Source organism: Cutaneotrichosporon cavernicola, assembly GCF_030864355.1.
Source record: "Cutaneotrichosporon cavernicola HIS019 DNA, chromosome: 7b".
In the NCBI taxonomy this organism is placed as follows: Eukaryota; Fungi; Basidiomycota; class Tremellomycetes; order Trichosporonales; family Trichosporonaceae; genus Cutaneotrichosporon; species Cutaneotrichosporon cavernicola.
This window is the reverse complement of record NC_083400.1, coordinates 822,315-847,456: the sequence shown is the minus strand read 5'-3', so window position 1 is coordinate 847,456 and position 25,142 is coordinate 822,315. Positions and strand designations below refer to the sequence as shown.

Sequence of the window (25,142 nt, the reverse complement as noted above, 5' to 3'; positions counted from 1 at the left end):
ACAACCTCGTCACTGTGTTAGCCGACTGGGCTGGGGGCTCAGCTCCATTGGACTTCCCACGTCAAGCTGCATCCCCATGCTGCGGCTGCCGATGTGCGCCATGCCGCCGCCCTCCATGATACTTGCCTCGACGCCCGCTTCGCTGTTCGGCGTATATGGACGGCTGGGCGGGGTGGTTACCTTGCGGACCATGCCCTTGCCTGTGGTCGAGCCCGAGTTCGTGTACGACGACGGCTGGCGGTAGTAGCTTCGGCGCTGGGAGCGCTGGTAGTCGAAGACGGTGAAGCTGATGTGAGCGGGTGCGCGGGTACGAGCACAGCGAGCAGCGGCAAGCAGCACAGCGACCGGAGGAATGGGTGTCACTCGGCCGCACGACTGTCTTCCTCTCCTCGGCGCCTTGTTTCGCTCAGGAGGTGACTCACTGCTCCTCCATCATCCGCATCTCGGGGCTCATCGACTCCGTGTCCGCGTTGTCCTTGCGCTTGCGTGCCTTTAGAGGGTTCTCCTCTAGCAACAGCTCCTCGAGCTCGTGAGTCGCGTCAAAGTTCGCACGTTTGGACTGGCGTTAGTATTCGACACATGTTGAGAAGCGAAAGGACGGGGCTGGAGGAGCTGCGGCAGCTGGCCCCTCAATCGGCTCCTTCAGTGTTCAACCGCGCAATTCTCCTCAGCGAATAGCACCATTGCGGCTCCACGTCCCAGGACAGCTCTGAACGTGCCCTGCTCCACGCCCACAACTCCTCGCCTTGGCTCACGGTCACTCACATCCGGCTCAAACGGCGGCACCACCTGCTTGTTGTACAGCGCGTCCCAGTCGATCCCCGCAAACCACGGGTGCGCCTTGATGTCCTCAAACCCACCACCACCTGGCCGATAGCCCAAGCGCTTGGTGGGATCGCGCTCGAGGAACCCGCGGATGGCTTGCATGCCCTCTATCGAGCAGCGCTCCGACGCGTCGTCGGGCCAGTGTAGCGCCTCGTGCAGGATTGAATTTGTTAGCGCGCTGTTCGTCTTGCCGCGGAACGGGCGCTTGACGAACAGCAGCTCGAACGCCAGGACCCCTAGCGACCAGAAGTCGACGGGCGCTGAATAACCACGCTTCAAAAGCACCTCGGGCGCCATGTACGCCATGCTGCCGGCGACACCAGTTAAGGGCTTGCGCTCGCTGAAGTGCACGGCGATGTTGAAGTCGGTGATGTGGGCGTGTCCGCGCTCGTCGAGAAGAATGTTGTCCGGCTTGATGTCGCGATGCACAATCCGCTTGCTATGCAGGTAGTCGATCGCCATGGCCGTCTCAGCGACGTAAAAACGCACAACGTCTTCAGAGATGTGTCCGGCGCGGTCGAGATGGACTGTATCAGCGGGTCCTACGCCTTGGGACTCACACCTCAGATCCCCTCCCAGCATCAAGTCGAGCACAAAGAAGCAGTTCTCGTCGTCCTGGAACGCGTATCGCAGGTTGACAACAAAAGGATGGTCAATCTCTTCCAGAAGCCTCCGTTCTTGCACAATGTTGGCCACCGCTTTCATCTTGACGCATTTCTCTTTGTTGATGTACTTGAGCGCGTAGAGAGTTTTACTCTGCTTATGTTGTACGACGCGGACCTGGGGTAAGCGAGGAAATGAGGGCGGAGAGCGTAGCCCGCAGGACAAAGGGCGAGCGAGCGGCACAAGGGCGCAGATGCGCAGCTGGGAGGGTGAGTACGACTTACCTTGCCAAAGGCACCCTTGCCAACACTGCGGAGGAGGTAGAAGTGGAAGAGGTTGACCTCGGCGTCGAAGTCGATAGCCTGAGGTTAGCGCGTGCGCGTCGAGCGGAGCAGGGTGGGGCGGGCTAGACGAGCTGCGTGTCGGGCGGAGGGAGTCGCAACAAAGGGCCAGGTGCGGTTCAACAGAGAGGACGGGGACAGGCAGCGCGCGGCGCAGCAAGCGACCGCCCATAGCATCCCCGCGTGACACCCGATACCGAACTCACCTCGGGCTTGCAACACCCCGCACCCATGGTAGATAAGTGTAGTCTCGTCTAGGCAGCGAGGGCCAAGTAGTGATGGGCGACGCGTCTTGCGCAAACCCACACAGTGTAAGTGTGGGTGGGTGATGGACAAGTTCTATTGTTCGCCACTGCGAAGCAAGAGAGTAACAAGGGGGTTGGCTGCAAGGCCGACTCTGCCGGGCAACACGGAATCAAGGGTAGCGTTGTACAAGTTGTGTGGTGATTGTTTAGGGGAGGGGCGGAAAGGAGGTGCGAGGTATTGCTTCTGTTCGTTAACGTCTCGTCTCTTTCAAATGGTTCAAGGTGGTGAGATTGGAGATATGCCAAGAGGGGGCCAACGAGTAAGATGGGGTGTGGGGTGTGGGGCGTGGGACAAGGTACTGGTGTAGGAACGATGCCGAGAACGATTGTTATCTCGCGTATCTCCGCTCCGCACCTTCCGCCCGACCGCTTACAACCTCTGATAGTTATACACGATGGAGAGCTACTCACAAAAAAGTGCTAGCCGATGGCCGATGTGGCAGGCTTGTTGATCTACAAGTTGTTTCTGTTGTTGCCAAGTCACGGTAAAGGTTGATGATTGATGGCAAGGTGAAGAGGCGCCAAGGTCTGTGCGTGGAGCGGTTGTTGCGGCGTGTTGAAGAGGGAGCGCAAGATGGGGAGCTAGGAAGAGGGAGAGGCCGAAGTGAGGGGGGAAGGGAATGAGAATGAAGAGTGAGATGTGATGGATGATGAATGATGGATGATGGAAAATGGAAAATGGATAATGGTGAAAGACAAGAGGATTGAAAGCGACGTCGGCGGTGGAGGCACCGGGACTCGGTCCAAAGTTAATCTACAACCTGTTGGGGTACAGGCAGAATGCCGGCTGTCTACGTCGACCACCTTATGCATCCCACCAGGACACAGCTTCACAGATCACAGCCTCACTGATCAGACATGTAGATGGGCCAGCACCGGTTACTCCGGACCCGCATTCGCTCCACCAAGCTCCGCTCGACTACGGCTGCATCTATCGTTACAATTCTATGCCACTACTGCATCTGCTCGCTTCCGGCTTGTCGCCAGCATCGACCCACTTCCTATCGGCGGAGGCCTCTGCCCGCTACGCTGCGCTCACGCAGCTACAGCAGCAGCCGCAGCACCCGGCACCTGCGCCGTCACGCCCGCGCTAGAGCCGACGACCTCCTTGCCCTCCCAGAAGCGGGGGAGCTCGTTTCCGGGGATGAAGATGCGCCGCGCAGCGTCCTTGGTGATGACGCACATGCGGATGCAGCCTCCCGAGGACCCGTCGCGCGACATGGCAAGCGCGAGCGTGTTCTTGACAAACTCGATCGTCTGCTCTTCCCCCCAATTCTCGCGGTAGGTTGCGTCGCAGTATCCGTAGACGTAGGTTGAGCCGGAGCCTGGGGTTAGCGCGAGCGCGAGTGAGCGAGTGCGTCAAATCAAGATAGGTAGGAAAGCGACGACGTAGCGAGCTAGTCCTCCTTTGCAGCAATCCTGAAGCAATCCGCGGCACCCTTCACCACTAATATCGCTACACTCCCAGCTCAGCCAGCGCCCTTCCACCTTTATCCCGTCCACCGACCTCCACCTCCACTGCTCCCCTCGCGACTCACCGCCGATAGCCCAAGGCTGCTGGAACATCCCACCTCCCAGGGGGATATTATACACGCTTCCGCCCTTCTCCTCGTCCCATCCGGCCACAATAATACCGGCGCTCAACTGGTCCTTGTTCTCGTAGCACATCTTCTCAAAGAGCGCGGCGACGGTAGCCACGGGCGGCGCGGAACCATAGATCGAAGTGTAGAGCTGCGCGTGGTGGTGCACAATGTCGGCGACGGCTTGCGTGTCTGCTGCACTGCCGGAACGGCAGCAGTAGATCCGGTCGTGGATGTGGGTGAGCTTGTCGGTGACGCGGTTGGCCTGGGGTCAGCGCCGCGAGCGGGGCAGGGGCCGGAGCTGAGAGCCACAGCAGAAGGGGAGGGGAGGAGGTGGAGGACAAAGGGGAGGGGATGGGGGTAGAGGAGGAAGGGTGGACGGGAAGGGAAAGGAGAAGGGGATGACGAGTGGACGAGTTCAGAAATGTCTGACAAGCTGCCTTGCCCGAGACGCGACAGGACGTCACAACGAAGGAAACACCGCCGACGAAACTCACAATGTACGCGCCCGTGGTCGTACGCGTGTCAGCGCCAATAACAACGCCGCCGTTGAACTGGACGGCCATGATGGAAGTCTGGGGTTAGCGTACGCCACGAGTCAACGGCAAGCTGCAACTATTTTAATTGGATTGAGCTGCGGAGCTCGCACGGCGGGCTGTAGACCAGAGCTCTACGAGCTGCTGAGCAGAGCAGGGCAGCGCTGTTTGGCTCAACTAGCTGAATCGCAGCTGCTGAGCTCTGCGGCTGCCGCTGCTGACCAGATCACAACCGTACTACTCACACCAAGGTTGACCTCGCCCTTCTTGAGGTGCGCAATGGGGACGTTGGTGATGCCGTCCATGGTTGTTGATGTTGTTGTTGGTGTTGAGTGAAGCTGTAGCTCAAGTCGTTGACGTTGTGCGGTACGCGCAAGCGCAAACGCATCATCGTCGTCAGGCACCAAACCACGTGAAGGTCACGTGGATAACGCCGTCGTGGCACCATATCGTACATCTTCCCACCATGCATGCTCTATGTGATGTCTACTATGCATGCGCTATGCACTCGCCTTGGCACCGCTGCTCCTATGCCCTCTTCGCGTCGATTCCCGCCGACGCGCGCACACACGCATCCACCAGACCGTCTAGGATCATCGCTCCCTCCCCACCCCTGCCCTCTTCCGTCCACACCTTGGCCTTTGCCGCCACGGGCGCGAGCCACAGGTTGCGCAGACTCGTCAGGCGGGATTGGTCCGCGAACCCGCTCAGATTCTCACTGTCGCGCCCGAGGAGGAACCACACAAAGTTAGCGCTCTCCGTTAGCCATACAGGCCAGAAACTCTCGAGGAGTTTAGGCAGTGTTAAGTCCAGAGGACTGTCGACGGTGGGGAGGCGGTACAGAATCGGCGTAAGGGTTTCCGTTAGGAATGGGATGAGGAGGGCCGGGTTGGAGAGTGCGTCGCGGAGGAGCGAGAGGGCCAGGACGCGGATGTTGTCGAAGGGGTTGATGGGTTCGAGGAGCTGCTCGAAGAGCTTGATCTGGTCGCGGGGTGACTTGACTGCACCGATGAGCGCGCCGAGAAGCTTGCCGAGGGCAAGGCGCGTGTTAGCACTCTGGTGTAGCTGGATGAGTGGCATGATGTGCTTCTGTCAGCTCAGACCCAGGAGCGACTCACCTCAAGCAGGAACGTGACCTGGTCGTATGCGACGGTGACGCCGGCGCGTACGAGCGCCCACACAAGCGCCGCGCCGGCATCGGTCGCGCTCCCGTTCAGGCAAATACTGATGATGGGCATGGCGTCTTCGAGCGTGCTGGCAGGGAACTCGGTAGGGGGAGCCGAGGCGAGGAGGATGAGCGACGCGATGGACGCCTGCGGCCGGACCGCCGAGGAGGAGCGAATCCGCTCAATCAGGCATGCGCGGCCGATACCCAGTACCCCACAAGCCGCAGTAGCGGCGTCGAGGGCGGACTGGCCCTCCTCCCATCCCTCCTCCTTGTGGAGCCCGGCGTAGCGTGGGAACGCGGCGAGGAACTGGCGCGGCGTGAGCTCGGCACCGACGTTTGGGCCAAACACCATCACCGCGTGGTTCAGAATATCGTTAAGCACAGAGTTCTGCTCCCCGCCTGCGTCCTCTGTCTTCGCCTGCCAACCCCACGCGGCTTCCACCAACTTGGCGGTGCGGCTGAGGATGGAGCGGGACAGATCGACGGCAATTTCAGGGGGTGCGGAGGTTGGCACAGCCTTAAAGAGGGGGATGAGAACGTCCTGCATAGCGAGGAGGGTTGGAGTGCTCCTCTTGGTCTGGAGGCGAGGCACAGCGACAGCGAACATGTCCAACATAGCCTCGAGTTGGGGGAATGCTGACGCCCAATTGATCTCGTCCTCCTCGTCCTCCTCTCCTTCGCTAACGGCGTAGGGGTCAGCGAGCTCCGTAATCTCATTAATCGCAAGATTGAGGCCGAGAACGACTTCCCTCGGGTCGCCGTGCTTTGCCAGCAAATCCAAAAACTCGCGGGCGTGCTCATCGGGCAGGAGGGGAAGGAAGGCGGGAAGGGTGTTGAGTGCCGCATCGTGCAGGACAGCCAGGCGGCCCCTGTCAGATGTATCGCCTTGAGGCTTGAGCACGTCGAGCACGGCTTCGAGGAACGCTTCGCGCATCACGGGGTCACGAGTGCCCAGTAGGGCCGAGGAGAAGCTCTCGAGCACGGCTGAGAGCTGGACCGGTTCTGATGTTAGCGTCGCTGGGATTGGACATACCGTCACCCTCGCCTGCGGAGAGCACTATGTCGCCGAGCGATTTTGTGACTTGGGCGAGGTCTGCCATTGCGACAAGCTATGACAAGGTTGAGTAGTAGTGTTGGGTAATTCCGACGCGCGACACGTCTCAGTGTCCCACCTCCACCCGTGGTAAAGGTGGCTCAAATAAATTCCACCTTAACAACAACAACCGTGCCAATATGGCGCTGTTACAGTCAACTACAACTAATCGACAACTAATCGCAGCTTTGTTGAATTACAACTCCCATCTACTCTCATCGAACTCTCAAATCGACATGTCACAACACCCCCTTCGTCGCATATCGACCGGCTCGCTATCCTCCTTGGCGCGATCACAAGGACCCTCCAACTCCGGACTCGACTGGCTCGAACCCGCCCTCACCGACCTCGCGGATGAGGCGGCTACTCTGTCCGCCAACATTGGGCGGCTGAACGAGATGCACACGGCGCTGGACAAATTTAATGAAGGATTCGCGGCATACCTCTACGCGTTGAAGGTTAACGCGTTCTGCGTCGAGTGGAACGAGGGCCCGGATGGGAATAGTTGGAGGAGGTTGGAGGAGTTGACTGGTGAGTCTATGTCGTATCCCGTTATCACGCCACACGCCCTCCGGATATCTCTCTCCGACTCCACTTCCTCTCACCCTCCCTCCCAAATTGCCTTTCTCCCCCTCTCCCTTCCCCCCTCTGGACGTAGCTAACACCAGCGCCCGATCCCAATCCCAAGCCAAAGCACGAAACGAATCCCGACCCAAAGCGAGACCTGAGATCCAGCGCTCGCTCACCCTCTTCCTCCCCTTTGGCAGGCAACAACACCTACGAGACGATAGCCTCATTCTCGCCGGAGCCTGGGCGTGGTGCGCCCCGTGGCCGGGGATCTACGCGAGGCCGGGGCCGGGGCCGAGGTGCAGTCCCTACAGCAGCACAGCGGCGTGCAGCGCTTGGGGCGAAGAAACGACGCGAAGTCCAAATCTCGGGTATCATCGATACCCAACTGCCACTCGAATACCGCGGTGGGGACGCTGTAAGCTATCTTATAGATCGCGTCAGCTGACCTCAGAACATGCGGTTGGTCATGGAGAAGGTTATTGATAAGCTTATAGATGCCGAGGAGGGGTTGCCTAGTGAGTACCGGAGGGAGGAGGGAAGGAGCAGAGCATGGGCGGGAGAGGGAGAGCTGACCCCAGTTGCGGCTATCGTTTCCTCACCGACGCTGTTACATCCGCGAGTAAACAAAGCGCTCATTGCGCTCGTGGCGAAGAAGCTGGTCGCCAAGACGAGCGAGAAGGTTAGTCTGGTTTGATTGTGCTGACGGCAGGGAAAGACGATATATTCTTGGGTGGGGTAGTGACTGTCCTCAGTGGATCGGGAGTTGGTAGCATTGCATTATCCAGATAGCCAGATTGGCGTCTTGATGATGAGGTTGGTCATAGTTGAACCGGTGATCGGTGACAATTCGGCTCGGCACAGCTTGTCTTGGCGCGGCATGTTGTGATGCGGGCCACGCCAATGCTATGCTGTGTGATCCATGATACATTCCTTGAGATAATGAGATTCCGTATCGCTGTCGCTGTGAATTGGCTGGTGATTTTGTACATTTCAACTGGCATTGGCCATGGGCCATGAGCCAGGAGGGTGGCAAATGGCAAGCCCAACAAGTAATACAGTGCGTCAACAAGTAAGGAACAGGGTTGCCTCGATTGCAGCTTGATACCTCGTTCGAAACGGTGGTACAAGGCACGATTGTCATCTAGCAACTAGAGAATCAGAGGACGAGGACCACCCAAACATGGGATGAATTGGGGACGATTAAGTGGGAGGAGTTAATAGAGGATTGGGTTGGTACGCCCAGTGGTTAAGTGGTACAAGTGGTGCCATGGTGCTGCACTTGTTAATCGAATCTCAAACTACTACCAACTTACGACAACTACCACAACTACCACAATTACCACAACTACCACCTCTCAATTCTAATTCTCTAAAGAATCCTTTGACAACTTGACAGCTGTTGACAGCTGTTGACAGCTTGACAGCTTGAAACACTATTCGCACTGTCTCACGGATATTTACGACACCCGCAAACGAGTCTTGTTTCTTGGTCTTGACCCAACACACAGCGCGTCACATTTCATCGCCATCACCATCTCCATCGCCATCGAGCCGCCCCATCTCACTCTTTCTCACCACCAATCCCCGTTCACCGTCACGCCCTTGACTCGCTCTCTCTGTGCAACCCTTCCTCTTCCCCAACCTCACCCCCACATTCCCCTTCCCCCTTCACCAGGCGCCTATACCCCCTTCCCCTCCGCCCCACCTCTCTATCTCTACCAACCCCCGCCATGCCCTCGGGCTCGTTCTCCACAAAGGACTACGCGCCCCTCGCGGACGAGGTCAACCCGCGTTTTGGTGGCGTCGCACACGCTCCAATCTCGCGCAATGGAACGGTCGTCTACTCGAAGCGAACCAGCGCCTCGGGTTCGGAAGAAGGATACATGTACAGGAGTGATCGGAAGGGCAAGGGGCGCGCGATCGACGAGGACGGCGACATTGGCAATCGGAGCGCGAATCGTAACTCGACCTCTAGTCCAACATGGGAGAGCGGGGGAGGATACGCAGCCGGCGGGTTGAGCAGTGACGCATCGTATCCACCCCTCAACGAGACGGAAGAAGAGGAGAAACGGATCCAGGCTGTGCGTCTTCCCTGCGTCATACGCGGACCGTGTGACTGCGCTGACAATCAGAACTTGGCCAAGTTTGCCGCGAGGGACAGCGCACGCCGCAAGGCCGCACGCCTGAGCAAGGTTGGGAGCTCGCCGTCCAACTCGCGCCCAAATTCGATTATCAGCAATAACTCGTCCCACACGAGTCAGCCAGTGACGCCCATGAGCCCTCTGTCTGCAATCTCGGAACATAAGCGCAGTAGCGTTCTCGGACCAAGCAGCCAGAGGAGCCATCCACTCGACCGCGAGGCCGAGGTGAGTCACACGTACACCTGAATCTGACGCCGCAGGAGCGTCTCGCACAGACGCAGTGCGCGAACCCATATGACTCCCCCACGCCCTCTATGAGCGGCTCGAGCCCCTTCGCCGACCCAACTCCTCTGCCTCCAGCCACGCCAGATGGGTACGTTGGGCCTGGATGGCGTGGCGGCGCGGCGGCGGCCGATCCCGCGCCTCGCAAAGAGCGGTGGTGGCATAGCCTGTGCGCTTGGGGTGCTGACCTCGATGGCGGGGATAGCAACCAGGCAGGCCGGACGAACCCGATGGAGTAGTAGAGATAGAATAGATTGTTCATGCGCATTGTACACGTAACGGCTAGACACATGGATGCTTGTGATACCATACTGGCAACGACAACGACTCTGGCGCGTCGGTGTGTCGGTCGCGTCGGCATCCTCGTCATGAGGAGATTGTAAATAGATTGCGGATAAACTGGTGGGCAGGATGTGAGACCATGAGATGGCCGGGATGGACTCAGGAGAGCGCGCAAGCGAGAAACATGTCAGGCCACAGGGACTAGCGGAGCTCCACGGCGCAACGCAACGCCTTCAGCCTTCAGTTGTTGTCAAGTAGGTGTCGGCATGCATGCATCCTCTTCGTCTTCAACCTCGAAGGTATCGGATGATGCATGCTTTGATACTTTTGATCTTTGAAGAGTGGTTGGCATGCACAATGGTGCGAGGTGAGGAGTGCCACTGAAAGAAACGCCGTATAGGGCCGGTTAGGAGTCACCACCGTATTCCAATCTCACCGTAGCTCAAGTCACTGTAGATAGTTACCCCCCTTACCAACCTGCCTGTGACTGAACCGTCCAACCTTCCCTCAATCACTTGGGCGCCGCGCTTGCCGTCCGGTTCGCCCCTCCCCTTGTGTTGTTCACCCAACCAACCGCCGCCATCAACTTACAATCTACTTCCAACGTCTCCGTGCCGCCCATCAACAACCAAACGACCAACTACCTCCAGTCCATAAACCTCATCCATTCTCACAGCTCTGCCCGCCATTCTTCCTGAATCCAACTAGATTGTTGAATTACAGCCCGCATCCTAAAGCGCGCAACTGGCATTCTCAATCCACCTCGTTGCGCGTCGACTCATTAACAAAGTCACGGCCACCGCAGTCGCGTCCATCCGCCCCGCCCACCCGACCACCAACCATTGACCAGGACCAGGGACGCGTCAAGCACCATTCACTATCCACTATCCATCCACCCTCCACCAACTACTCCCAATCTTGCCTTATCTTACACTACTACATCCGAAACCGCAAGACACCATTACACCAAACCCAACAAGCATCCTACAACACCCATCTAAACATTCCTACAACCAACGTTGCGCGTATTATCATCTGGCTCCCGCCTCCTAGGCCTACCGCCTCATCCGTCTCCACTCCTCCTCTTCCTCTCCACCCTCGAGTCTGACCTCCCACTAACCCACCCCCCTCCAACCTCCAACCTCCCCGCCTCCTAGGCATACCGCTGCCTTCGCGCCTCCGTCTCCATCATGGCACGCGAGACAAGAGGCTCGGCGGCTCGCGAGGCTGCGTCGCGTGAGTACCCGTCTTTGCTTGTTCTCTATCCTACTTCTTACCTGGCACCTCCCATCCCACCTCCCCTCTCTCACTCTGCCTTCTCTGCCCCGCCGCACCTTCCTTCCCTCTTCATCCCATCCGCTGTCGCACCCCTCTCACACCAGACCCCAACGCCTCCCCAGACTCGGGGAGCAAGCGCAAACGCCGTACATCCGAGGCGTCTGCGCCAACAGACACAAACGGCGAGACACCAGATAGCAAACGCCTGCGCACAAACGGAAAGGTCGAGCCGATCGAGGAGGAGCCCGAACCCGCACGTCCCGGGCGGTTGTTGACTGCGCAAATCCGCGAAGCCATTTCCGTAATTGTGTCCCAGTACGTATGATGCGCGGCTCCGCTAACAGCCTCAGAATGGCCTCGGGGCTCCCACATCCTATCAACGGGATCCTCACACTAGCGCTACCTCCCGACTTCTCGCAGAAGGAGGAGAACACGCTCGGATGGATCCTCCGCCAGGACTCTCTCACATGGGAGAAGCTGGTGGTGAGTCACGTCGCGGCTTTCCTCGTCTTGCGACGGCTAACAACAGTCTATCATTCATCTATTCGCTGAACACTTGCTGCTGCCAGCATCGTACCCCAACCCCATCCCTTCCCTCGACCGCTTCCATCTCCCCGTTCCGCCACTGCCGTCCCATTTTTCGCCCATGGCCGTCTACACATTCTGTCGCGGGCTGTACGCCCTCCTGTTGCAGGTCGAAGAACAGATTGGCGGGTCAACCACCGACGTCAAGCCTGCCGAGCGCTGGGCACTCATGCAGAAGACACCCGGACACGGTCTCGGCACTGCGGGCGGTGACTGGTTCACTGCCGTGGCTGACCTGCGAGAGGTCGAGGCGGCGCGCAAGCGCCTGGGCATCAAAAACGGAGAGACGCTGCTATCCAACCTCGCCGCCGGCGACAAGAAGTTTGGCGCGGCCCAGCCACTCATCGTTCAGGCCACCGAGCCACTTGGGCAGGGCAAGGGCAAGGTCCCGTCTCTATCCGAGTCGTTGATACGCCGCGCCAGCCTCAAAGCGCAGAGGTGGAAGGAGAGCCACGCAGCGAGACGGAAGAGCGGGTTCGGCAGCGTACTCCACGAGGTTACGCCAGTCGCGCAGAACACGGCGTGGACACCGACATTTGGGCCGAGCTACGACTCAACAAACGCCCAGGGCCTCGGTTACTACTCGACACTGCATCTGATGCACGAGCGCCGCCGCCGCCACCTCCACACGGAGGTCACCGCCAACATTATCGCAATCGACGAGGATGACGGGTGGTATGGCACGCTCGAGATGGGCGACAAGAACAAGCCTGCTGAGGAGGACAAGAGAAACGCTACGAACGGCGAGAAGGTCGGCGAGGCCAAAGAGGATGCAGACGCTGTGCTCTCGGCCAACGCCGAGCGTATCGACGAGCTTAAAAAATGGCAGGAAGTTCGTGTGGTTCGTGGCGACGTCGAGTGGGTGTCGGATCGCGAGCGCGCCGTGGCGGACGAGCTGTTTGCGTCACTGGCGAGGCTCATCGAGGCATCGGACACGCCACCATCAGCCCTTCTGCCCGAACAGAAGGGCGGCGAGAAGACGGACAGCGAGAAGAAGGACTTGTCGGTTGGCCTCGCGCACAAGCTTGCGCGCCGGCTACTTGCCAACCGCGCGCCGATCATTCGTGGCACGCTCGACCCGCGCCGGCCGCTGGCGCTCCACGATAACGTCACCCTCCGCCTCCGCGCACAAACTGCGGCGGCGATCACTGCACCCTCACCGCACGCCATCAACGGCGCCCCCCATGCCCCACCACCAAAGGCTGGAGGCCCAAGCACTCCGGGCTTTATGCCTCCTCCGTCGTCGACGATCCGCGAACCGCCTCCGCACACGATGCCGAACAACGTTGGCGTTGCGCGTTTCTACCCCCCGCAGGGCCGTTCGCCATATCCGACTCCACAGCAACAATTGCAAAAGTCGCCGCACCAGCCCCATCAGCCCCTCACGCCGCAACAGCATCACCAGGCACTCCCGCAGCACAAAGGCATGCAGCACCCTGGCATGCAGCAGCACCACGCGATGCAGCAACAGATGCAGGTGCAGGCGCAGCAGGCGATGCAGATGGGCCTCCAGCTCACGCAACATCAGATGCCGATGGTTGCCGGCGGCTCTCCCGCGCATGCGCACATGCGCATGATGGGCATGATGCCGCAGGGCGCGCAGGGTGTACCGCAAGGCATGCCCCAGGGTGGCATGCAAGGCGGCATGCAAGGCATGCAGATGCCCCAGCAGTTTGGGCACGGCTCGCCACAACAGCAGATGTTCCGGCCTCAGGGTGGTATGATGCACCCTCAGCAGCATCCGCAACAGCATCCGCAGCAGCACCCCCAGCAGCAGATGATGCAGCAACAGATGCAGTTCCGCCCCATGCCGGGGATGAACTCGCCCTCCCCGGCCGGCATGGCGTACCCGCAACAGCGCATGATGGCTGTCCCGTCGGGCCTGCGCCAGCCGTACGCCATGCAGGGTACTCCTGGAGCTCCCGGTACGCCTGGTACGCCTGGGCCGATGGGCGCGATGCCCGTAATGTACCAGCCGGGTTACGGGAGTCCGATGCCTGGGCGCGTGGGCATGCCTGGCGGCGCGGTGCCCATGATGGGGCAGATGCAGGGGATGCCGGGGCAGCAGGCGATGCACCGGTAGCACCCGAGCTAGCACCGACGCGAAGGCGAGAGTGCGGGTGCTGAGTGCCGCGGAGGAGCTGGCACTGTGCGGCCAGGACAGGAGAAGCCAGGATTGAGGCCAGAGGGCACGGCGCCGACGCGGCGCCCGCCCACTCCCACCCGCTCCCCAAACCCTACGCACCACTGAGATATAGTACAGTTGTTGGTATATTGGGCCGTATGCTATTCGTGTATCATGAAGGTGTGCGTAGACAAGCATGTAGCTGCCGAACATGAAACTGACGCAACGACACGCTGACAAGATTACAAGTAGGGAACCAAATAAGGCGTCACTGACGACGTCATGTGCCTCTTACCTCTCTTGCCCAGTCATTATCAGGCTCCAAACACCCCAGCCAACCAATCCAGCTGTCTCTCATCATCATGTCGCTCATCAAGCGGCGCGCAAGTACCATGGTTCTTGAGACTGCGAGGATGAGTGGTGAGTCGAGGGGCGAGTAGATGTATCTGCTCAGTCCTCTCCCTCATCCATTTCAGGCGACATGGACGATTGCTGCCCATGGCAACTCCCATGGCAACTCCCACGCCTACTCCCACGCCCACTCTCCCTCTTCCCCCCAACCCCCCCCCCCCCCCGTCCCTCTCCTCTCCCCTTCTTGCCACCACTAACACCCCAGTCCTCCACGGCCCCCTCCAACCGCTAACACGCCCCGGCGACACATCCCACCCAACCGGCTTCTACCGTGACGGGTACTGCTGGGGATCGTCGGATGATCCGGGCCGCCACTATGTTGGCGCGGTCATGTCCAAGGCGTTTTTGGAGTTTAGTAAGGATAGAGGTGAGTGCGAGGCGGGTGTAGACCGAGCAGCGAGCAGCGAGTAGCGAGTAGCGACCTGGGTGGTGGTGGTCGGTGGGCGAGTAGCGACCGGGTGGTGGTGGTCGGTGTGCCGGAAAGTCATCAGCGGGAGGAAGGGCAGGAGGGGAGGGATCGTGGATGGGGAACTGGGGCCGTGGCTGAGGAACTGAGAACTGGGCCCGGGTTGGAGAGACAATGGAGGGAGAATCTGTCTCCAAGCTAGATGAGACGAAGATGGGAACAACACGAGATGGAGGATAAGCTGTAGACAGTAGAGGGCGAGGGCGAGAGTTGCTGGGCCATGGGCAGATTGACAGACAGCTAGAGAATGAGAAATGGCAGAGCCACCAAGACGGCTGACAGCAGGCAACGACCTGAGTTCGCGGCGCCCTGGCTTCCGCGGCCTGACCGAGGGATGCAAGTGGTGTCTCTGTGTTGAACGGTGCGTTGGTGTTGAACAGGCTGACGACAGATGGAAGGAGGCGCTCGTCGCGTCCGAGACGCTTGGAAGGCATATTGTTCCGCGGTGCGTGTCTCTTTTCCTCTTCCTGCTCTTGCCGAGGGCAAAAGATGGAGGAGTGGAGGATTGAACTCCAGGCCTTCTCAATTCGTCATTGCAAATGAGACGCTCTACCACTGAGCTACACCCCCGGGATTATACCACTGACGGCCTTTTCTGCGACTGGCCTATGACTTGTTGAGAACTAACCCAAGCGTCGACCTCGCCGCCACAGCCCTCGACACACTGCGCGACATGTCAATCGACGACCTCGAGCAATTCGCCTACGACCCGGCCTCTTCTGAACCCGAAGCGGAAGGCCCCCGCTCACCCTTCTCCTCGGGCAGTGGGGGTACGGGCTCGCGTGGTGACAATATACGTCGGAACGGCTCGTGATCGCCCTCGCTATCGCCATCCTAGTGGGCGACTGAGTCATGCACAAGCGTCCAAGTTGATTGGTGGGGTGGGGTAGGGGTTGAAGTTGGAGTGGGGCAGTTGTGATGGAGGGAATGTTGGCAGCGATGTGGCATCACGCACGGTTTAGCGAGGGAAGTTAGAGTGGGGCAGCTGGGCATGGCGGATGGGGGAGGTAAAGGCGAAATGGTGGCTCTAGATTCACGTGATCATTTCCTGGATGGCCGATTGGAGTGGGGCAGGACTCGAGTTTAGTGACTCTCTGTGCCAGATTGTGACGCACCATCAACATGGGTCACGTCGGTGCCCGACACAGTCGGCCATACGCGTCCATGTAGGAGTTCTGGTTTCTATTAAATCGGATGCGGATGCGGATGTGGATGCGGATGTGGATGCCTGGTCCAGGTTAAGATAAGAATACATGAATGATGGATAGATACACTTTTGGAAAGATGTGCCATTTCAAATTCAGCGTCCTTCTCTCGTGTCTGACATGTTACTCTTCTGTTTGGGATGGCTGCGCCTCAACGTTGCGGACAATTGCGACGGACGTCTGATGATGATGATGCGCCATCGCAGGAACTCAGAACACACCACACCCAAACCATCACCCAACCCACAATGAATAGAGCTACACAATTGTCCATGTCATACAAACATCTATTCTACTCGGCCGACACGTCGCGCCCAAACGAGAACAGCTCCTCGATGATGCCAAGAACCGACAGGAACTGCATGAGGAGGTTTTGTCTGGTATCAGCATGTCCAGTGATGCACTCACGCTCGCACAGCTTGTTGAGACGGGAGCGCAGTGCCGTCAAGCAGTTGGATCGCGACGTAGCGGACTGATGTGAGTTTGCGCTCGGCTCAGCTGTAAATAACAAGGATATTCAGATGGGCAAGGGCCCATGCGGGACATCCCCGAACCAGAGCTCACGATCGTAGGCTACTCCTGCTCACGGCCCGCTCACTCACCTTTTTGCACCAGACTTGGTCCGTTGACGGCCACACATTCCTCGGGGAGGTTGTTGAGTCCGTCGAGCAGATCATGCGCAATATCTAGCGGCGTCTCGGTAGCCCGCGACCCCGCTAGTCCCGGGACAGCTTCAGGCGGCAAGTTTGTTAGAGTGCCAAGCCGTCCGAGGAGCGCGTTACGCGTCTGCAGCAGCACGAGGCGCACGACCTGGCGTGTGGCGAGGATGTTGCCCTGATGTCAGCGGACTCCTGCGCTCTGATGGCTCAAGGAGCATTGTGTGCCTGGCCGCAGCTCAGTCGCAATGTTCGCCTGCTCCCTGCTCACCTGCATCACGCGGAAACTGTTGATCGAGTCCTGGGGCGTCACACCCGCGAAGAAGTCGCGCAGGCGCGCTTGCATGTCCTCCTCCCATCCCTGCGCTGGAGAACTTGCACGCGAGTCGTGCTTGGATGAGAAGCGGATACGCAGCGGGCTCGCAACATTGTTCGTGATTTCTGTGATCTCGTCGCTCAAACGCGCGACCGTGTTCAGGTCGGCAATGATGCTGTCAATGCTGGGCGTAGTACGTCGGCGCTGGAGGAGCAGCGCGTCGTTGAGCGCGCGGAAAAGGTTGGTGACGATGTTGAAGCCTGCAATCGTCGGAGTGCAACCTGGCAGCTGGGGCATGATACCTTCAAGGGTGATCTGCTCATCGTCGACCTCGGTTGGGAGACGGAGGCCAGGTGCGTCGTCTAGCCTCAGGTTGATCGTGCGCGCGCGGTTGCATGCTGTGCTCTTATCCGCCTGGAAGAGGAGCCAGTAGATCCTACGTCTGATCTCGGTCTCGATTGGGTTGAGACCCTCGTAACTCGACTCCTCGTTCAGTCGAAGGGTGAGAGCACATTGGTTTGCCTGCGCGGTGACGACGACATGCGCGGTATTGTTGCCTAAGATCAGGTGCACGATGCCCTCGAGGTAGAAGATGACCACTGTTGTTAGATGGAACGACGGCAACCTCACCAAACTCTGTACGCATCGGTGACGGCTCGTCCCAGATATACGCAATCTTATGCCGTGCAACGCGCACACATCGTCGCGCGAGGCTCTCAACTTGCTCCTTCTGCAAGTTGACCAGCTTGCGGGGCACCTGAACAAGTGTCGACGCCAGCACGCAGAGAGTGAGAGCGAAGAAGATGGGATCGGTCTTGTCGCGGCGCGCCGCCAGATCAGCCAGGAAGGTGGGTCGGTGCAGACACGGCGTGAGCGGGTAAACGTAGTCGAAGAATAGGCCCATGATGTTGTCCACGACCGAGGGTGATGCGACCTGATCGAGGTTGTTGGTGCCGAGCATGTCGACGTTCGGAGACGCGGCGGCAAGGAGAGGGAATGAAGGTGAGGTAAGCGGAACCGGGAGCGGGAACGCGGCGTCAATGTTAGGTTTGACATCGTCGCCATATCCGTAGCCATGTTGCGCATCCGAGACGGCGCTGAGGTCGCTGTTGTCAGCAGTGCGGGAATCGCCAACTCACACTGGCGCCGGCCCCTTGCGCCGGCTTACGCGCATGCGCACGCATTCGAGCGCGAACCGCCGGCAGCGCGCACATGGGAGCTTGGCGGCTTCGGGGTGGTCGGCTGGCACAAGCGGCGATGGTTCGCAGCGGCGTCTGGGGTTAGTTGCCTTTGATTTCCATTCTCCCGCCTCTCCTCCTCCTCTCTCTCCTCCTTCTCCTATATATTCTGCTCGACGTACTTGCCCTTCCGACACGCTTCGCAGCCTGATGTTAGCCTCCGTCACAGCAGGCTCAGCTTGGCCTCGCTCGACCCACTCGTCAACGACGCCCGCCGGCCCTCATCGTCAGGGCTCTGCCCGCTCTGATTCGAGTTGCTCCGCGCGGGCTGGGGGTACGGCACTGGCCTGTGGCGCTTGTCGTCGTGATCGGGGGACTCGGGCCTGGTTCCGTTCATGCGATATGATGAGAGGCGCGAGGTGGGAAAGGGGGCCCTTCACCGTGTGTGGAGGGAGAGGTGGACGTTGGATGTGGCTGGACAGGTAGTTTAAAAGCACTGCACCTAATGATGGAGTGAGGGCGCCAACAGTTGGCTCAGGTGGTCTGATGGCAAAATAGTGTGGATGAGGAAGCAAAGATGAAGAGATAGTAAGAGGTTGAAGGATAATGGGGGGGGGGGGGGGGGACAGGCGGGGGTGTGTCACGGGTTGTCATATTCCGCACTTGTACCCCCACTTTTGTCCTCCTTTACTTCTGCTCGATTCCTCAGCTTCCCGCACATCACAACAATCCAATCTTTTGACGCTTCCACTTCCACGAACACGATGCACAGATGGGGTACCACATTATCAACTCCTGTTCCACGTTACCAGGGATTCGCGACCGACTGGATCCGAGTTGTCATGCCTATTTTACTAAGGGGGTCCTCAATCAGACTCAAACAGTGCAATTGAGGTGAGATGATGGGCATTCCATCCGCAGTGATGGCGATGCACAACCAGACGGAGCGGACCCAAATCCGGCGCCCAGGCCGCGCATTCCGTCATGAACATTCCACATTCACATGAGCACAGTTAAAGTTGGCCTCCATGGGCAGACTATGCCAGGTCAAGATAATCAGCGGCACTTTGCATCGTGAGGCTCACGGCGCCAGGACTGCTGCTGAACGAGACAGTATCGTGGCCAGGCTAAAATCTGACCATCTCGGCGGAGGCCGAGTTTCACTTGGTGCCTCCCATCTCTGTCTATCTCAAAGGTGACATGCTACAACCTTACATACATCTAGTCTCGCAAGTATTGCGCCCTGGAGTCAGTCTACCTTCGCCGAAGCACTCACCAGTCGTGGAACCGGTCAAACATGGTGGTGAGGTACGACGTCTCGCTCAGCAGCGCCTCGAACTGCTTGATCGCGTCCTCCTCAGGGAGATCGAGCATGAACTTTTCCTGCACCTTCCACACGGCCTTGTCAGGCTCAAGCTGGATGTCCTGGATGCCCGCGTCGACCATGAGCGCCACCAGATTCAAGATGAGGTTGGCGTTCTTCCGCAGATTCACGAACGCTGTGTAACACAGGCTCTGGAAACGGGCGTAGTGCGCACTTTGCTGCCCACCCATTGCGTCAACCATCTCCTTACACACCTTGACTGGCGGGGGATAGGGCTTCGGGTCACGGCCGAGGATGTAGCCAAAGTCGACATGGAAGAAATGGCCTTACATCAGAGGGAGGCGGATGATATGAGGACCTACCGTCTGGCGCGAGCATCAGGTTGTCAAGGTGGCGGTCGCCGACGCCGAGAATGTACGTGAGCACCGAGTAGCCCGCTGCTGTTAGTTGCCGATATTGGTCCAGCTCACCGCAACTCCTGATAAACGTGTCCATGACGCCGCCCTCGATGCCGTACGACCCTAACGCACCGACATCGGGGTGGTGCTCGCGCAGATAGTTCTGCAAACTGCCGTGCTCAGCCATGATCGCGGCCAGGCTCTTGCTTGGCACGAACTGGATCATGCCCTCAGTCGTCGACGTTGCGAGGACTGAGTACGGGCTGAGTCGGAGATCGAGGTTCTCCTTCCTCAGCAGGCGGTCCATGAGGTTGAAGAGCTGGATCACGAGCTGGTCTTGCCGTAAGTCGTCGCCGTTCTTGAAGATGAGGGGATAGTCGGGCGAGACCGTCTCCGCGTCTGGCTCGTCGTCGTTCGCAACCGTCTCGAACCACAGAAGCAATGGGAGCAGGTTCGACTTGAACACAGACGAGCGCTCGGCGTTGATCGACGACGCTGTCACGCGAGGATCGAGGGGTAGCGGCACCGCAGTGGGAAGCGGACAGAGGCCATGCCGGGCGTCGCCGATGTACGTCTTGAGCTTCTCGATCTTGCGCGAGCGCGAGTCCTTTGAGCCGCGGATCTCCTTCGCGCGTGCAGAGAGTGCTTCGACGAGTGCCGCTTGCCGTGTGAGAACATCCTGCAGCGCCAGCCCCTCCTTCGTCTGACATCAGCCTGACAAGCTTCGTGACTCACCTCGCCCAACTTTGTTTGCAATCGGAACCCAACTTCTGTGAACATCTTTCCGAATGGAGTGTGGAAGTTACACTCAATGCCGAGATACCAGTGGAACTTTGTTGCAAATATGGGGTTGGCAACAGCACGGTCAATCAGGAACTGCGCGAGCCCGCTGTCCCCCACGTTAGTTGCTGATGGTTCGTCTCGCCGACGCGAGCGTTTTGACGGCGCCGGCTCGTGCTCGAACTTGAGGGCCTGAACGAGCTGCAGGAGGTAGAGCATGATCTCCTGCTCGTCAGTTGGCTGGTAAACAAAACAGCTCACCTCGTCGTCCGCTCGCTTCAACCTCTCGACCGCGAACGCGCGAACCCGGCGATCTGCGAAGCCAGGACCCAGTAGTTCGAGCGCGTCATCCATCCCCACCTCCTGACCCCACAATGGGAGAAGCTTCTCGGTGGCCTGTTTCGCTTCGACGGGATCCGACCATGTAACGCACTTGAGGAACTTGGTGAGCGACCGGGGCGAGCGGAACAATGAGAAGCGGAACTTCCACAGTAGGTCCTTGTCGTTGGCGGACAGCTGTGCGGTGGGTGGCATAGAGAAGATTTCCTGGAGGTCAGCCTTACTAATCCTTGGAGCTTACGTTTAACCTGTCGCGGTCTGCCGGTCCCGGCTTCAGGTCTCGTCCCTCGTCGCCGAGACGCTGTGAACGGAGCAACTTTCGGTGCTTGATCTCGACGGGGTTCTCGCGCCACGCGTCGGGATCATACAGCCTCCACAAGTGCTTGTCATTGCTCAGCGAGTTTGGAGGTAACGCCGGCGTGTGCTGATGTGTCTGCGGATCGCGAGGCACCGGGGCAGGAGGATATGGAATGGGGCTCTCGTGTTCGCTGTAGACGATGGGGAAGTCGAAGCGCGGCAGGTCGATGTAGAGGTACAGGTTATCGGATTGCTTTGCCTCGGCGGCGTGAGCACGCTCGATCTGGCGGAACGCGATGCGGTCAAGCCAGTCGATCTTGGGTACATCGCCACGCTCGTAGTCCTTCACTAATCGTTCGAGGCGACCCATCTCGTCCTCCGCGCTCGTCATTTCGCTGGGCGTCGTTGAGTCGGCCGTGGGATCTGCTTCTACTCCACGGTGGACATACAGTCGCTGCTGTCCGCGGCGAAGCGTTCTGGGTGAGCTTTCATACATGGGAAGGCCAAGCTCACCTGTCGGGCCGGAACAGCTTCATCGTGGTCCCGCCGACCGGAACCGCCTTCCCCGCACCCTGCACGTCCCAGATTGTGAACGTGAGCTGCGACGTCGGCTGGAGACTCTGATACGTGATAAACAATACAATGCTCTGATTCCAGCTGCTATCAGTGCCACCCACCGGTAGACATACCTGTACGAGCGCGCAAAGTCCTTCCATGTTGTGCGGAAAGGAAGGCAGTTGGCCTTGCCGTCGGTCCACAATTGGCAGGTGACGTACAGGTCTGTGAGGCCGCTGGCGTCAGCTGGCCTAAGACGACAAAGCTCACTCCCTATCCGTCCCCGAGTGTCGCAGGTCCTCGTCCTCAAGCACGTCCGTGAACGAGTGCTTTGGTACACGTCCTTCAAGCGAGACGCTGGTGTCAGCAAGCTCCGGGGAGATTGTACATTTTGATGGAGATGTGAAAGCCGAGGTCGCTGAGTTTTGCAAATGAGAGATCCTTGTCCCTCGATGGGTCCTGCATGATGGTCATGTAGGCATTGGCGTGATGTTGTGATGAAGGTGTCATGACACTTGACAACCGCTGACGTCCAAGTGGAGGGGTTGGGTGGCAACTCGAGGCGTTATCAATATTTTTGACGTGTCATTCCGCCTCCACCCAAAAGTTCAGTTTAGTTCTGGTATTTGGCTCTCGCTCGCCATTTCTGAACATCACAACCCACACGCACCATGGCGCCCTCCCAACTGGCGCAGCTCAAAGCTGCACTCTCCTCGGGCGGACTGAACCGTAAGAGCCAGAGCAAAAAGTCAAAAAAGTCGGGCGGCAAAAAGGGCGGCGCGCAGGAGGTCGACCGGGCGAAGAAGATCGCAAAGCTCGACGAGATCCGCGCCAGGTTCAACAAGTTTGACGAGCGCGAGACACGTACCAAGCACGATGTGGGCGGACGCAACCTCAAGGGTGTAGTTGGTAGGCCGACAGCGGCTCGGTCCGCAGGGATCGAGGCGCGCCGCGAGACACTCCTCGGCGAACACCATCTGCGCGACCACCGCGGCACGTTCCGCGATCGGCGATTCGGCGAGAACGACCCGACCATGAGTGTCGAGGATCGCATGCTTGAGCGATACACTCGCGAGAGGCAGCGCGGACAGGGCAAGAAGGGCATGTTCAACCTCGAGGACGACGAGGGGTTCGACGACGACGATGGGTTTGCGCTGGGTCTCACGCACGGCGGGCGGAGCGTCATGGATCTCCCTGGGGACGACTTTGATATGCTGGGAATGGGAGATGAGGAGGAGAGTGGTGCGATTTCGCGTCAGCGCGTGGCGAGGGAGCACTTTGGCGGGTTCCGCGACGAGGAGGATGAGGAGGACGAGGTGAGTTCCGCAGCCGTACATTCAGGTTGCCTGAATTGCAACTGTAGCTCGCTCGCGGCTGACCCTAGGGCGAGCGCAAGAAGACCAAGCACGAGGTCATGTCCGAGATCATCGCCAAGAGCAAGGGGTACAAGCTCGAGCGACAGAAGCAGCGCGACGAGGACGAAGAAATGCGCGAGCAGCTCGACGATGGGCTGGACGAACTGCGCGAGCTGCTGGCTGGTAACGCGCCGGTCAAGCCCGCTGTTCAGCTGCCTGGTGTGGAACGCGGTGCACCGATCGCGGACCAACACAACGACAAGGACTACGACCAATTTGTGCGGAGCCTTGCGTTCGAGGCGCGCGCCAAGCCCAAGGACCGCACCAAGACCGAGGAGGAGGAAGCGGCCGACGAGGTTGAGCGCCTGCAGGCCGCCGAGGCGAAGCGGTTGCGCCGCATGCACGGGGAGGAGTCTGAGGACGAGGAGGAGGGAGGGAAGAGGCGCAAGGACCGAGCGCCGGACGCGGATGACCTCGGCGACGACTTTATGGGCGAGGTCGACGACGAGGGGAATGTGCTTCTTGGTGAGGGTCTTACGCGCAAGACCATTGAGGAGATGGCACCGGAGAGAGACGAGGGGAGTGGGGATGAGGACGAGGACGGAGAGAGTGGGGAGGAGGGCGAGGAGGATGATGACGATGAGGAGGAGAATGACGACGACGACGACGATGACGACGAGTCCGTGTCCGACCTCGAGGACCTCGACAGCGACGAGGCAAGCGACGATGAGGCGCCCCAGCTCGTGCCCGTCAGCAAGAAGCGCAAGGCACCACCCGTCGACGAGATTCCATTTACTTTCTCGTGTCCCGCGACACTCGCCGAGTTCGAGGAGATTCTCGAGCCTCTGGCTGACTCGGCGCTCCCCACCGTCGTACAGCGCATCCGCGCACTGCACCACCCTTCTCTGGCGCAGGGAAACAAGGAGCGGCTGCAGGACTTCCTCGGCGTTCTGCTCGACTACATCCTCGTACTTGCGTCCGATGAGCGGTTCGAGAGCATCACCGCGTTGGGCCCGCACCTTGCCGCGCTTGTCAAGCTCAACCCCCTCACGGCCAGCTCGCACTTTATCGCCAAGCTCACGCTCATGCAGAAGAACCTCGTGCGTGGTCTGGCTCGCGGCGCGTCCAACCCGACCTCCAAGACCATGCCAGGAGCGCCTGAACTCACCCTCCTCCGCCTGGTTGGCGTCACATGGTCCACATCCGACTTTAGCCACCCAGTCGTGCAGCCCGCCATGCTCCTCATGGGCCAGTATCTCTCGCAAAGCCGGATCCGTTCCACGTCCGACCTGGCGTCGGGCCTCTTCATGTGCTCCCTCGTGGCGCAGTACGAGGCCGAGAGCAAGCGTCTCATGCCCGAGGCCATCAACTTCCTCGCCTCAACGATTCGTGCGCTTTTGAAGCGGAAGAAGGACGCACCCTTTGTCCGCGCGTACCCCAACCTCGTGTCGGGCGAGATGTTCCTCTCCATGGGCGTGCCGCCGCACCACCCAATCAACCTCTTCTCAAGGTCGGAGCCTGAACAGACGCGCTCGAACCTGCTCGCAGCGGCGCTGCGGTTGATCCAATCCTTTGCCTCCCTCTATTCAAGCCTAGACGCCTTTGTGGAGCTCTTTACCCCTCTTTCCACAGTCCTCTCCTCATCGCGGACCAAGCTCCACCCCGACCTGAAATCGCTGTTCACTCAAACTGCCTCTCAGCTCGAGAACCAGCTCCGTCTCGCCACCACCTCTCGCATGCCCCTCACGTTGCAGGACCACAAGCCAATCCCGATTGCCAGCTATGCGCCAAAGTTCGAGAAGGACTTTGCGCCGGACAGGCATTACGACCCAGACGTGGAGCGCAATGCGGCGGCCAAGTTGCGTGCTGCATACAAGAAGGAACGGAAGGGTGCGATCCGCGAACTGCGCAAGGACAACCGTTTCCTTGCCTCCGAGAAAGCACGCGAACAGGCAGCAAAGGACGACGAGTACAGTGCCAAGATGCGGAAAGCGCATGGAAGCCTCAATGCCGAAAGGGCAGAGGAGAAGGAGATGGAGCGGGAGAAGCGGCGCGACAAGCGGCGCCGGGGCAACTAGCCGACGAGCACATAGACTGCACTGTATGCATCATACCTTACGCAACGCTTGGGATTTGACTCAAACCCGT

The 25,142-nt window shown here is 59.3% G+C and overlaps 10 protein-coding genes across 10 annotated transcripts; 5 read left to right on the top strand and 5 right to left on the bottom strand.

The window, feature by feature from the left end:
* Positions 1-9: 9 nt before the first annotated feature.
* On the bottom strand, positions 10-2,002 carry CcaverHIS019_0705490 (uncharacterized protein; the record flags this gene model as incomplete). Its single annotated transcript, XM_060603994.1, has 6 exons — positions 10-286; positions 423-559; positions 766-1,352; positions 1,386-1,605; positions 1,713-1,790; positions 1,976-2,002. The coding sequence occupies 6 exons, from the start codon at positions 2,000-2,002 to the stop codon at positions 10-12; spliced, it is 1,326 nt and encodes a 441-aa protein (XP_060460233.1).
* A 106-nt stretch (positions 2,003-2,108) lies between these two features.
* PRE3 (uncharacterized protein) lies at positions 2,109-4,495 on the bottom strand (the record flags this gene model as incomplete). Its single annotated transcript, XM_060603993.1, has 6 exons — positions 2,109-2,258; positions 2,486-2,494; positions 3,122-3,399; positions 3,613-3,919; positions 4,152-4,229; positions 4,436-4,495. 6 exons carry the CDS (start codon positions 4,493-4,495, stop codon positions 2,109-2,111), a joined length of 882 nt encoding a protein of 293 aa, XP_060460232.1.
* Positions 4,496-4,718: 223 nt separating this feature from the next.
* Positions 4,719-6,458, bottom strand: CcaverHIS019_0705470 (uncharacterized protein; the record flags this gene model as incomplete). Its single annotated transcript, XM_060603992.1, has 3 exons — positions 4,719-5,276; positions 5,309-6,360; positions 6,392-6,458. 3 exons carry the CDS (start codon positions 6,456-6,458, stop codon positions 4,719-4,721), a joined length of 1,677 nt encoding a protein of 558 aa, XP_060460231.1.
* A 229-nt stretch (positions 6,459-6,687) lies between these two features.
* Positions 6,688-7,715, top strand: DAM1 (uncharacterized protein; the record flags this gene model as incomplete). The annotated part of the gene is made up of 5 exons (XM_060603991.1): positions 6,688-6,982; positions 7,120-7,269; positions 7,336-7,436; positions 7,473-7,536; positions 7,600-7,715. 5 exons carry the CDS (start codon positions 6,688-6,690, stop codon positions 7,713-7,715), a joined length of 726 nt encoding a protein of 241 aa, XP_060460230.1.
* A 1,036-nt stretch (positions 7,716-8,751) lies between these two features.
* On the top strand, positions 8,752-9,683 carry CcaverHIS019_0705450 (uncharacterized protein; the record flags this gene model as incomplete). The annotated part of the gene is made up of 3 exons (XM_060603990.1): positions 8,752-9,102; positions 9,154-9,387; positions 9,423-9,683. 3 exons carry the CDS (start codon positions 8,752-8,754, stop codon positions 9,681-9,683), a joined length of 846 nt encoding a protein of 281 aa, XP_060460229.1.
* A 1,233-nt stretch (positions 9,684-10,916) lies between these two features.
* On the top strand, positions 10,917-13,672 carry CcaverHIS019_0705440 (uncharacterized protein; the record flags this gene model as incomplete). The annotated part of the gene is made up of 4 exons (XM_060603989.1): positions 10,917-10,962; positions 11,109-11,319; positions 11,355-11,487; positions 11,534-13,672. The coding sequence occupies 4 exons, from the start codon at positions 10,917-10,919 to the stop codon at positions 13,670-13,672; spliced, it is 2,529 nt and encodes an 842-aa protein (XP_060460228.1).
* Positions 13,673-14,076: 404 nt separating this feature from the next.
* CcaverHIS019_0705430 (uncharacterized protein) lies at positions 14,077-15,405 on the top strand (the record flags this gene model as incomplete). Its single annotated transcript, XM_060603987.1, has 5 exons — positions 14,077-14,134; positions 14,331-14,492; positions 14,877-14,952; positions 14,983-15,036; positions 15,225-15,405. 5 exons carry the CDS (start codon positions 14,077-14,079, stop codon positions 15,403-15,405), a joined length of 531 nt encoding a protein of 176 aa, XP_060460227.1.
* A 683-nt stretch (positions 15,406-16,088) lies between these two features.
* On the bottom strand, positions 16,089-18,343 carry CcaverHIS019_0705420 (uncharacterized protein; the record flags this gene model as incomplete). The annotated part of the gene is made up of 8 exons (XM_060603986.1): positions 16,089-16,173; positions 16,205-16,268; positions 16,399-16,630; positions 16,724-17,367; positions 17,399-17,874; positions 17,908-18,042; positions 18,129-18,153; positions 18,205-18,343. 8 exons carry the CDS (start codon positions 18,341-18,343, stop codon positions 16,089-16,091), a joined length of 1,800 nt encoding a protein of 599 aa, XP_060460226.1.
* Positions 18,344-19,167: 824 nt separating this feature from the next.
* On the bottom strand, positions 19,168-22,104 carry VPS34 (uncharacterized protein; the record flags this gene model as incomplete). The annotated part of the gene is made up of 11 exons (XM_060603985.1): positions 19,168-19,189; positions 19,223-19,595; positions 19,633-19,707; positions 19,741-20,362; positions 20,404-20,673; positions 20,710-20,994; positions 21,029-21,560; positions 21,598-21,741; positions 21,774-21,875; positions 21,910-21,996; positions 22,028-22,104. 11 exons carry the CDS (start codon positions 22,102-22,104, stop codon positions 19,168-19,170), a joined length of 2,589 nt encoding a protein of 862 aa, XP_060460225.1.
* A 206-nt stretch (positions 22,105-22,310) lies between these two features.
* NOP14 (uncharacterized protein) lies at positions 22,311-25,072 on the top strand (the record flags this gene model as incomplete). Its single annotated transcript, XM_060603984.1, has 2 exons — positions 22,311-22,955; positions 23,024-25,072. 2 exons carry the CDS (start codon positions 22,311-22,313, stop codon positions 25,070-25,072), a joined length of 2,694 nt encoding a protein of 897 aa, XP_060460224.1.
* Positions 25,073-25,142: the final 70 nt, after the last annotated feature.